Source organism: Dioscorea cayenensis, chromosome 5 (genome assembly GCF_009730915.1).
Source record: "Dioscorea cayenensis subsp. rotundata cultivar TDr96_F1 chromosome 5, TDr96_F1_v2_PseudoChromosome.rev07_lg8_w22 25.fasta, whole genome shotgun sequence".
NCBI lineage: Eukaryota > Viridiplantae > Streptophyta > Magnoliopsida > Dioscoreales > Dioscoreaceae > Dioscorea > Dioscorea cayenensis.
In genome coordinates, this window is record NC_052475.1 from 9,812,665 (window position 1) to 9,824,857 (window position 12,193).

Sequence of the window (12,193 nt, forward strand, 5' to 3'; positions counted from 1 at the left end):
TGATTTCATGATTATTTATGATTATTGCTAAAATAAAGTAGAGAATAAATCATGGAGATCACATGACTAAGTTTGGGTGTACGAGATGGCCTTGGGTTATCCCATATCCAACAAATTGTTCTTTCAAGTTCTAGAAAATCAAGACTGAAATCATAAATTCAAAAACACACATATCAACTGTTAGGATTATGTCCTCAAATGCCAACAAGGATACTTGTATTGGGTATTTCATTTATATTATACATTCTTATTATTATAGGCATTTATTTTAATGTTCATATAAATCTTGTGATGGCATTATAATTAGTTTTGAATATCATAGTCCATGTATATTAAGTTAAGCCTTCTACTCTTTGTGGGATAAAAGAAGAGTACTAGAAGGGTTTAGTACTTATACACTTAAATAGTTTACAAATCGGAGAACCTTTAATTGAGCATTAAAGGTTCGTAAGGATTTGTATGACATATACTTTGACAAAGAGTGCTAGTTGAACACTAAGGAATAATGGGAGCATATTTCATAAATGCATCACTAGGATTAGTGTATACGAACATGACTCACAACAAACCAATTACATGGGTTTTACTCTTTGACAGTCAATGATTGGGATTGTTGATTATGATCATATGAGTGGACCTTATACCTGAGGTATCATGATCACAATGTATTTGTGACGACTAGTCTATTATTAAAGTCGTTAGCTTCAGTTTACCTTTTGATAGGACTGACCTCAAAGTGCAACTATGTTAGGCAGGTAGCAGTTGTGAGTGATCATCAAGAAGAAATTCGTTCTCTTGGAAGTAAACGAGTTAATATCCTATGCAATTATAAGTATGTGAGATTAGAGACCTTGGCCAAGGCAGTCAAAATAATCATGTGGGACACGAAGGGTAGTTTAGTAATCTCACCCTACTATAGCTATTTGCATATGATCGAGTTCAGTGACTTTGACAATTACCATGGCTCTCACTCGGTTGGCCTACGAGAACGAAAGGTTTATACACATATGGTAATCATAATCGGAAAAGTTCGTAATGATCTACTTATTCGTGTTCAATTGGGTTACAACGTGGGGCCACGGGGCTAGCTAGATGTTACCCACATCCTTTGGTATCCTCCCATTGCCAATCAGAGCTAACCTAGGAAGACACGCTTAAAAGGATAAAGAATCAATCTTGTTTTTGAGTGTAGGGGTAAAATTGTTAATTTACAATTTTATTTTATGAGATGAGTGAAATTGCAAATTGGTTTAGGGTTTTTGCCTTAAGTTTAAATTTTGGTTTAAATTCGATGGAGTCGAATAGATAATCAAAATTATAAGGACTCAAAGACAAAAGTGGTTTTAGTTACATTAAGACTCATATTTCTAATAGAACTTCTATGAAAATGTTTATCATATTATGAAGATTCATATTTTTAATAGGACTTCATAATTGAATAATATTTATCATGTTTTATGAAGTCTCTATAAATATGACTCTTCTCTAATCCGAGGATAAATAAATCAATTCTCTAGTGAGAAAAATCCCCAAGCTCTCTCTTTCTTCCTCTCTAACCCTAGGCGCTATTTGGAGAAAAATGAGGAGACTGTTTCTCAATTCTGGCGTGTGATCTAGAGGAGTGGGACTTTCATTCGGTGCTAGGAGATCTACGACAATCCATGGGATAAATTCGACACATCAAAGGAAAGGCTTTCAAACATTAAGAGGTAATTTTCTAGACCTTTTAATTAAATTATGTTGTTCATTAAAATAATTAGAACATGTCACAAATTTATTATTCCTTCCACATGCCTTTGATGATGTTATTTGTTTTTTGCAATATTACCTAACATCAACAATACTAGAGTCTTGCCTGGGAGAAGGGTTAAGGTGGGGTTTTGAAGGTTTATAAGGTAAAGGTTTTCTCAACCCTTATTTGGGGAGAAGGGTTTGTGGAATAGCAAGCGTTTAAGAAGAAAATGAGGGGTTTGAAAATGTAATACCCTAAACCTTTGGATAACTATTGGAATTTATATTATTACAGTTGTAATGGGACTATTTAGTAAGGTTGCTCTATTTAAAAAAAAACAAAGTGCAAAGCACAAGAACATAAATGTGAGACTTTATGGAAAAATAAGAGGATTTGATTTGAAAGGTTTTCGTATACTAAGAACTGAGAAGCAAGTTGGAAGGAAGCTTTTTGAAATACTGTGTTGTGATTCAGGGACCATTACTGAATTTTTAGTGACCTTTTTGTAAGGCTTTTTCTATCGGGATTGAAAGTGTATTTTCTATTAAAAAAAAAGAGTGAGGAAATCCTGGTCAACTTAAGGGATAAGCTTTTTCTCAATAATGGAGGCTATAAACAGTGTGGAGAGAAAAAAAATGTGGGAAAGATGGAGCTTAGTGCTTGTTAGAGAATATTCATCACAACATCCATTGATAAGAGTTTTCATGGTTTGCTAAGTTGTTAAACTTAGATTTTGTGTGTGTGTGTGTGTGGGTGGGTGTGTGGATTGAAGCCACTTATTTTCATGGAAAGGAAGAAGTATTGATGATGAAGAAGATGAAGTTGTTGATGATGATGGTAATGATTGTGATGATGATGATGATGATGATGATGATGATGATGATGATGATGATGATGATGATGATGATGATGATGATGATGATGATGATGATGATGATGATAGTTTGAAGTTGAGAGGCAGATTGGTGAATCAGATGAAGATGTCGGTGATGTGAGAATGGAGGAGAGGTTGAAGATGAATTATTCATGATTAAGGAAAGGTTAATCCTAATTAGAAGATAATAATATGTGCTTAATGGTTATATGTAATCTTGTTCAAATTAAGTTGATTCAGCTCAATCATTTTAATTTTTGGTTCAGTCCAATTGGATTAAGTGGCTCAATTAGGTTGGGCTTAATTGAGCCACCCCGTTTCATGAAGATTTCATAAGCTTTGGAATTGGTTCAAGTTAAGTTAGTTCAATTGAACTTGGTTCAAGTTTGGCTCAAGTTGGTTTAAGAGGTTCTAGATCAAATTGAGTTGGTTTAAGCTCAATCAGAGTTAATTGTAGCATTCTTAACTGAGTTTAAATCAACTTTGAAGCCAGTTTGATTATGCAAAGTCGGTTTTGAGCTGGATTGAGTGAATGGGCCCAATTAGAGAGTAGGGTATTTTCTTTTATAGGTACTGTTCCGTCATTAGTTATCGGTTGATTTATTTTATTCCATTCTCTTCATGGGAAAGAGTTCCAGTTTAGAATCTAGTCTTATGATGAACCTGAGGAAGACCAGGTGAGTTTGTAGAGGCAACTATTTTGAAATGGTTGTTCAATTATTTTATTAAATTATGTTTAATAATATATCTTGTGATTAAATAAATTATTTTTCTACTACCAATGAGATTGGATAGTTATGTATTATTTTTAATCAAAGTTTATTTTACAATTTGCTATGCGCTAAATGAATTGCTTCTATTTCATGATTGAGTGAATTATGGCAATTGTATTAATATATGCGACCTTGTATAAGTATACGTGGTTTCAGTCGTTGCACGTATATGTATGTATGATTTAAAAATTTAAGATATTTATTTTAAGCGTTAGGTATACCTTGACTTTGAAATCTTTGAAAGTCTTTTTTTGTTGATTTGTAATTTTGGTGAAAATCCATTGACAAAGATTTCTATATGTGTGTATGGTTACTTGTGAATATTTTTGAGATGCATAATTTCTTTGTGGTGATGGTGGCGAGCTAGGGCTCGGCCTACTGCAGAATGACTGGGGGAAAATAGTTACCATTTGGGATGGCACTGAGCGTCCCCCGATGGATTGAAGGGATGCCTCTATGTGATGTGAGACATTAAGGGTCACCACACGAGTGGACTCATTGGGCAACACCAAGGCAAACCTAAATAATATGTTTTGTGAGTATGTATATATAATTATAATGAAGTCTTAGCGGACCCAGGCTTAACTGTGACCATAGTTAAGACTGAAACAATTCTGACTAACCCTGTTTGTGGTTTATATTTTATTGGCTATTTATTTGTTTGTCTTTTGTGGTGGTCTTGTAGTGGTTATACCCGCAATTTGAGTCTTTTGTGTTACTTGTGTATTCATATAGTTGGACATGTATTCTTTGTGTATTGGCTACCAGCCATATTTGTAAGTTGGTTGTTGTTTCTCAATAGTGTCTGTTTCCAATTACATTGAGTTTTAACTAATAGGTGCCACATTTGCGTCGATAGGAGCAGGTGTAACAAAAAATACCCCATTATATGGATTTGCTCCATGTTTAAGAAATGTTGATAATTTTATGGATAAAAATACCCGTATAATAACTAATAATACTCTTATATGTTTTGAGTGAATAAAAAGAAAAGCCCTAACAGAAATTGAATTTCCCAATGTTCAACATGAGGTGCCAATGATTAGGGGGACTCGAGTCACCAAACACAGGACCCAACCTATGCTGCAGAAGAAACCCGCTAAATCAGGTTGACCCGACAGGCCCGCCGAGTTCAGTTTATCTTTAGGGTGAACCAAGCCCACCCTTGTCGAACCCAATCCCCACTGGGTCCGGGATAATTTCGTTTGACCCGGTGCTTAAAAAAATCTCAAAAAAAGGTCTAGATGGGACTCAAGACAAAGACCCATGCATCAAAACTAATACTTGAATCACTTGAACTATAATTGGTTTGTATATTGGTTCTAAAAATAAATAAATAATCACAAAGCTAGTTTTTTAAATTATAATCTTAAAAATTTAAAAATTAAAAAATATTTCTAATAATTTAAAAAATTTTGAGACAAGTCAAAATGATTTAAAAAGGGATGAAATACGTACTTGTACTTAATTAGTTTACCTATCAAATTAAGTTACAGCATGGCTTCTTAAGTGAGAGAAATTAAGATTTATAAATTATCTTCATTAGATCAAAGTTGTCATCTACTTATACATTACAATCCAGATTGTCATCAAAGTTATCTTCTTTAGAATCAATATGGACTCTTACCCTTGACTTTATTTTCGAACTCTAAGGAGTTGTTATTATTGTACTCATCATGTTGTCATTAAAGAAGAAATCATTAGCTTCAAGGTTTTCAACATAAAACACCAAAAATATATTTTATAATTACTCAAAAGAATATAGTGCAAGTTTTTATTACTTAGTTACTATTCAAAAACATTGAAATTTATATTTATATTGATGTTTTTCAAGAATTGGTAGGAAGTGTGCAAGGAAGTCGTCATTCTACATCTATATATGCAGTGAACCAGAAGGAAAATAAAGGGGGTGCTCATATAAAAAATTATAAATTTTTTTTAAAATTTTTTTAATTAAAAAATATATAATTAGATTAGTTGAACGACATATTTATTGTAGTTTAGCCAATCCAATTGTTACACAAAAAAAAAATACATTTATAATTTTTTTTATTCAAGACAAAATAAAAATTAAGGGGCCAAACAATAATTTTTTTATAAATATTTTTCTAAATATATATATTTATATAAATATTTGTTTATATATATATATATCTTATATCCTAACTAATAAAAAAATCACGGGTTTAACCAATAAATGTTTTGTAATATTTTTCTAATTTTTTTATTCTATATGAACTAATTTGTAATAAATGAAGACTAAACAATGATTTTTTTATTTTTTTATTTTTTTTATAAAACCAATTTATAAAATATCTAAATAAGAAATATTAATTTTATTCCAAACACTACTTTTTAAACTATCGGTATTAATTTGTAAAAAAAATAAATATTTTTAGAAAAATGAAAATAAAGATCCAATGAATTATTAATATATATATATATAGAGAGAGAGAGTGTGTGTGTGTGTGAGAAGAGAGAGGGGGTGCTCAACTCTCTCCTGTGTTCCTCTTTTATATATATATATATAATAATAATAATAATATTGGTTGATTGGGGCCAAGGGGGTGCTCAAGCACACCCTTGACCCCCCCTCCATCCGCCACTGTATATATGTATAGTTTTTCCCACAAATAAAACAATTTGAATTATAACTCAAGTGGTTAGCATTTTGGACATTCAACATTGAGGTTATGGGTTCAAATAAAAAATTATAAAATTTTAAAAAAAAAAATCAACCGGCCAAGTTGACTAGGTCGTTATAGTGCGGGTGACCAGGACTCATCCTTTGATCCGTTACAGATCGTGCCAAATCTCGGGCTGTGCCCCGGTTAGCTATGATACTTAAAGCATGTTTGGAATTGGGATAAATATGTGTCCTTATCACCACCAGAACATGATACGAAAAGCATGTTTGGAATCTGAGGTCGAGATTGAGAACAAGATTCACGATTTCAGTTTTTGTCTACACTTACCAATTTTAAGATAAAATATCTGTCCTTGTTAGCACCACCAGAACACAGCTAGTATTCCACCATCTCATTTAGTTCCAAGAAGAGAAAAACAAAAGAAACAAACTTCGCTATATGTTAGCGCGCAGTAGGCAGAGGAAGAGGTGAAGAAGGAGATGGAGGTCGATAACAAGTTCGTGGCATTGAAAGAGTACGTGCATGGCCAGCCATCAGAGTCCAACTTTGAGGTCAAGACTGCTCCCCTTGCCTTAACTCTCAAAAAAGGATCAAACCAAATTATTGTCAAGAACTTTTATGTCTCCATTGATCCCTATCAAATCAATCGCATCAAGGCCTACAGTTCTTCTCACAAGGCTAGCGGCTTCTCCACCCAAATTGGTCTAGGAGAGGTCTTTAACTTTACTTTTCCAAATTGCGTGCTGTTGTTCGTTCACTGTGTTTGGTTTGCTTCATCACTAATTATGTGTACATGCATGGATGCAGAGAGTGGATGCTTTCGGAGTTGGAAGCGTTGTAGCTTCAGTGAACGAGGAGTTCAAAGAGGGTGATTTGGTTGCAGGGTTGCTGAATTGGGAGGAGTACACTGTTGTTCAACCTAGAACCATATTGAATAAGATCACTGATGAGTTCGCTTTGTCTTACCATGTTGGTGTTCTAGGTCTCTGTTCAAAATTACTTCATCATTATCTCTTCACTTGAAAATAACAACAAATTAATTAATCAGCTAAACATGATGATTTTGCAGGGCCAAGTGGACTCGCAGCTTATGCTGGTTTTTATGAAGTATGCAAACCAAAGAATGGGAACACAGTTTTTGTATCTGCAGCATCTGGATCAGTTGGTAATTTGGTTGGCCAATTTGCAAAGCTTTCTGGATGCTATGTAGTAGGTTGTGCTGGAAATAAGAACAAGGTCCTCCATCTCCTCATCCTTCTCTGTATTCTAGTTTTTATATTTATACGATTGATTCTATTCACACACACACACACACACACACACACACAGGTGGATTTACTGAAAGAGAAACTTGGGTTTGATGAAGCATTCAACTACAAAGAAGAACCTGATTTCAAGTTAGCATTAAAAAGGTGAGAAACAAACACTTAGACAAATAGGAGAAACGAAGATATTGAGCTAATTCAACTTGTTTAATAATCAGGTACTTTCCAGATGGCATTGACATATACTTCGACAATGTGGGAGGGGAGATGTTAGAAGCTGCAATTGTAAATATGAAGCCGTTCGGAAGGGTGGCCTTGTGTGGAGTGATCTCTGAATACACCTCTGCTGGACCCAGAGCAGCGCCCAATATGCTTGATGTGATCTATAAGCGAATCAATATTAAAGGGTTCTTGGCCTATGATTATCTTCACATATACAATGAGTTTATATCAACAACTCAGGACCATCTCCGTCATGATAGGCTACAGGTTCTCGAAGACATCTCACAGGGCATTGAGAGTGTTCCAACCGCTTTCTCAGGTCTTTTTCGAGGTGATAATGTTGGAAAGAAGTCTGTCAAGATTGGTAACGGTTGAAAAGAAACAGGAATATGTCACTGGTGTGCGCATAGAATAAATTTCAGATATCTGATGTTCATGGGCATTTTTCTTTTTCCTGCACATTCAACAGTCATGGTTAGCAAAACTGATTTGCATGGCATTGTAACGCATGACAAAATGGACTGCTTCATTCAATCCCCATACCTCCATTATTATACATCTCATACATAGAACGATCAAATCAAATAGGAGGATTGCGGAAATCAGTAAGTAATTCATTCTGTTTGAAACATGGATGCAAACAGTAACATTTTCACTTTAAAATTTCAGTAGAAACTAACAATTGCAGCGCCAATGGGTGGGATACAGCACATATAGGCTTCATCAGCATCGTCGTAGGGCTATATAGAGACATCGCAGAAAAGATCTAGCTTCATGGCACTTCTACTTATAACAACAGCTCGTTTTCATTCTGGCAATGTTTAAACTGATTTCGAGCTCCACCAAGATATTCGTGAATCCAAGGCAGAACGTCCATATAAACATCCTGAAAGGCTATATTCCTGTGAAAACAGGATGTGTTACTTGTCCAGCTGCACAAAATTGTCGTTTTGGTTTTACATCAAATACAATGCTTCTGGTCGAAATCATCTTGTGATAGTAAACCCAACACAAGCGTTTTAAGCCTCTCTGCACCAGGCCCGGGCCTGAGGTCGTCCACCTTGCTTACAGTAAAATAATGATCAGTAGCATTCTCTTCCAAAATATCATGCCAACCACCAGGCACAAATCCACCGGGATCACGACCCAAAATCTCCTTGTCAATCTTGTCAAGCACTGGATCATCCCTGCCAAACTTTCTAGCAAAAGGCGCATTGCTATCAATCATCCCCTGGAAATCATTGAGGGTAAGATAGTGCGGATGCTGCTTAGGTGGGTTGTCCCATGATATGTAATGCAGGTCATGGTTGACAGTAGTGTTGCGGAATTCATCAGCATTGCAGATGACAGTGTGGAAGTACCCCTCAGGCGATGAGATGAAGTTTGCATAGTACATCAACACAGTGCGTGGAAGGTTATCCCAGCCCCATAAGCAAAACTCGATGAACTGGTGGGTCAGCATCATCCAAGCCGAGCCTGGGACAACATGAAAAGATCACCATGTAATAAGAAACTCTGATGCAAAACCAATCTCTTTCAGCATATATAAATAAACACAAGTAGCTAAAATGTATAAAATACCACCATCTGCATATTTTATTCACATACAATACCTGATAATACACTTTGACTAACTTCAGAAGCATATGTACAGAGTCAAATGTAGTCAAATACTGCTACTAGGCTACATTTGTGAGTCATTCTGGGAAAGGACTACAAAAGCCAGAAACATAAATATGACTACCTTTCAGACTTTCAGTTATGCTTCAAAGTCAATAAGTAGAAAGTCATTATAGATCCAAGCACAAGGCATACTATGCAACACAGGAAATCATCAGAATCAGCTGAATAAATACACCTAATTAAACACCAAGATATCTGGTTTCGTCCATGCCTTGGATCTATCTTGCACATGTTAATGAACAACCTTATGCTGCAGCTTCAAATTTTGCAAACAACTTCCTATTCAGACTCAAAGTAAACTTCTATCATGGCATCAGTATCAATATCGTAATTGACACTAGATTCTCCATGTCATGAATGTCAATGTCTAAATTATTCCAGGACTTGAACAGTCACTATCTTTCAAAAAAACACAATCCTTCTAATCAATTGTCCAAGGCAATGGCAAATGATCATTTTTATATTATACTGGAAGAGTTTCATTGCTTCACAGGGTACTCTGTATCTTTATAATTCATGATGATCACAATAAATCTTATAGTGAACCATATATTTTCTCAGATTTTATTGCCTTTATATGTCAGCATCAATTCATAGGCAGTCTAGCACAAAACTCAAAACTAAAGCAAATTAGCTTATGCACAGACTCAGCGTGTAAATTTAAAATCTACTTGCCTGACAAGTTGGATCAGTCAAGGCTATATATGCACGTTCTACCATACCAAAAACTGGAATTAGTGTTGATAGAAATTGACAAATAACAAATACAATAAAACACAAACATTATATGCATTGTTTACCAGTAAAGAGCCTGAATGCAGATGGCACACCCCTTTGCTCAGAAACCCAAAACAAATCTGACTTATGCAGGTCATAAAGCCCTGGGTCTAAGATTAGAGGCCTTGCCCTTTGGGTCCTGCACATGCAACAAAAGTCCTTCTCAGAAACTGAGAAACCACACTAGAGAGCATTTTAGCCAAAAAAAAGCACATCCTTCGTGTCTATAGCTTACTCTTTCCATCCAAGGTCACTAGTGTGGTCAATAAAATTCCAGTCCCTAGTTATACTTGATAGAGTGAAGAGTAGATCTGTCCAACCAGAATTTAAACAAGAGAGACTTAGTGTGACTACCAAATAACCAACACAAAAATCTGAACAAGCTAAAAGCAACTAATAATTGATAGTCAAATTGAAAATCAGTGTTCATTGTGCATTATCCAAGTTGATAATCTCATCACAAGAAAAATTCAGAAGTTCATAGGCATTACAGAATCAGGTAAAAGCAGCCCAATAATAAAAGAAAAACAAATGCATGAATCATACTTGTAAACAAATGTCTATAACAAAGTAAGAGTTGATGTACACCAACAAATAACTCATGCCACAAGAATGATACATGTTTTGGAGGCATAATCATTAATCAATGGAATGAAGAATGAAAAAAAAAAATTCATATATGATGTCACTTGCCCAACTCAATTAGATACCGCATACTTCAAAGAAATCCAAAAGTGGAATGTAATGAAGAATCATCCTAGTCAAGCAGCATCAGAAAATCATTCTCAACAAAAGATCTACACAAATATCATATAATTCTCAATATAACGCTTAGAATAAAAGAGAAGGTATCCAATTTATTGAAAATTTATTGCAAAACCTTCCCAAGTTTTCACTTTTAAACCTCAATAACATTCAGCCAATAAAAAAGGTCACAAAACCAACAACCAGCATCACAAAAGAATATGACATGATTAGCAGAAAAAATAAGAAAATTCCCCTATTTCCTAATCAAATAAATGCAAATTCAAAAGCTTAGATTAAGAAACCAAAGCACCAACACCAAATCTCACCATCCTGAGTGACAAGCGGATAATCAGAGGAGCTAAGGTTTATAAACCAATCCCAATAGCCTCCCTCCTTGAGCAAGATCGACGCGGCATGGAGCGTGTTGGCCACCATCGTCGGTCCCCTATAGGTCACCAAATTCGCACGCGTGATCACCCAAACATTTCCAAACCTTTGGTAAACGGGATCTCTACGAATGGAAGCCGCAAGCTCAAGCCGCTCGGCGGGCGGTGACTCAAGATCGAGATGAACCGCGTATCGGTTAGCCGGATGGTAGAGAGCGCGAAGAGTCCGCTGGATGCTGCCGCCATCGCCAGCAGAGCCAGAGATCAAGTAGGCGATGCGGGGAACAGAGGCGGAAGACACAGTCCGGGGAAGGCGGAGCTTGGCCTCGATGAAGAGGTAGGGATCGGAGGAAGGGGAAGCCGGGAAGGAGCAGAGGGAAAGCGCGTGGCAGAGAGAAGAGGATGAGGAGGAGGAGGAGGAGGAGAAGAGGGATAGGGTGATGAGGACGCAAGAGATGAGAAGGGAAGCAAGGAGCGGGAACAGCCATCGTTTCACCCTCTGCGGCACCTTCGTCTCCATTGTTGGAGTTGAAATGTAAGCGGTAATGTTACCGCCCGCCTACCTCATCTGTCGGCCTCGACGTTCAAAAGTGGATCATCAGACTGTTATAACTTATAAGTGACAAGGAGGTGAAATTACCGCTACATGCATTAAATATTCGACACATTGCCGACTGTGGGAATGTGGAGCCTGATCTAGTTAGTATATGAGATTGTTAGATAGATGATCATGACATGCGTCAATTTTTTTTTTCTTCTTTAATGTGTTTAAAAGTATGTGTGTGTTTTTTTAATATTTAGGTTTTGCCTCTAATAAGAGGTACTATTTCTAGCACATTATATGGAGGGAAAATTCTTTCTTTTTTTTTTTCTTTCACTGTTTTTTTATAAAGAAGATTAACTATACTCCATAATCAATATTATATAAAAAATAATAATCCCTCAATCTCTCACTTGACAAATTTAAAAATTAAAAAAAAAAAACTATTCTTCTAATTTAAAAGTGATTGAAGCTATTTCTTTTATTGAGATTGATAAATACTCAATTTACCTCTAATATATTGTTATGCGAGGAAAATTACACCA

The 12,193-nt window shown here is 35.6% G+C and overlaps 2 protein-coding genes across 2 annotated transcripts; one reads left to right on the forward strand and one right to left on the reverse strand.

The window, feature by feature from the left end:
• Positions 1 to 6,383: 6,383 nt before the first annotated feature.
• LOC120261046 (2-alkenal reductase (NADP(+)-dependent)-like) lies at positions 6,384 to 8,048 on the forward strand. Its single transcript, XM_039268713.1, has 5 exons — positions 6,384 to 6,740; positions 6,835 to 7,009; positions 7,097 to 7,263; positions 7,357 to 7,439; positions 7,511 to 8,048. Exons 1-5 carry the CDS (start codon positions 6,507 to 6,509, stop codon positions 7,887 to 7,889), a joined length of 1,038 nt encoding a protein of 345 aa, XP_039124647.1. The 5' UTR covers positions 6,384 to 6,506; the 3' UTR covers positions 7,890 to 8,048.
• An 8-nt stretch (positions 8,049 to 8,056) lies between these two features.
• On the reverse strand, positions 8,057 to 11,861 carry LOC120261044 (beta-glucuronosyltransferase GlcAT14A-like). The gene is made up of 4 exons (XM_039268712.1): positions 11,048 to 11,861; positions 10,210 to 10,285; positions 9,998 to 10,113; positions 8,057 to 8,990 (listed from the first exon to the last, which is right to left on the reverse strand). Exons 1-4 carry the CDS (start codon positions 11,625 to 11,627, stop codon positions 8,476 to 8,478), a joined length of 1,287 nt encoding a protein of 428 aa, XP_039124646.1. The 5' UTR covers positions 11,628 to 11,861; the 3' UTR covers positions 8,057 to 8,475.
• Positions 11,862 to 12,193: the final 332 nt, after the last annotated feature.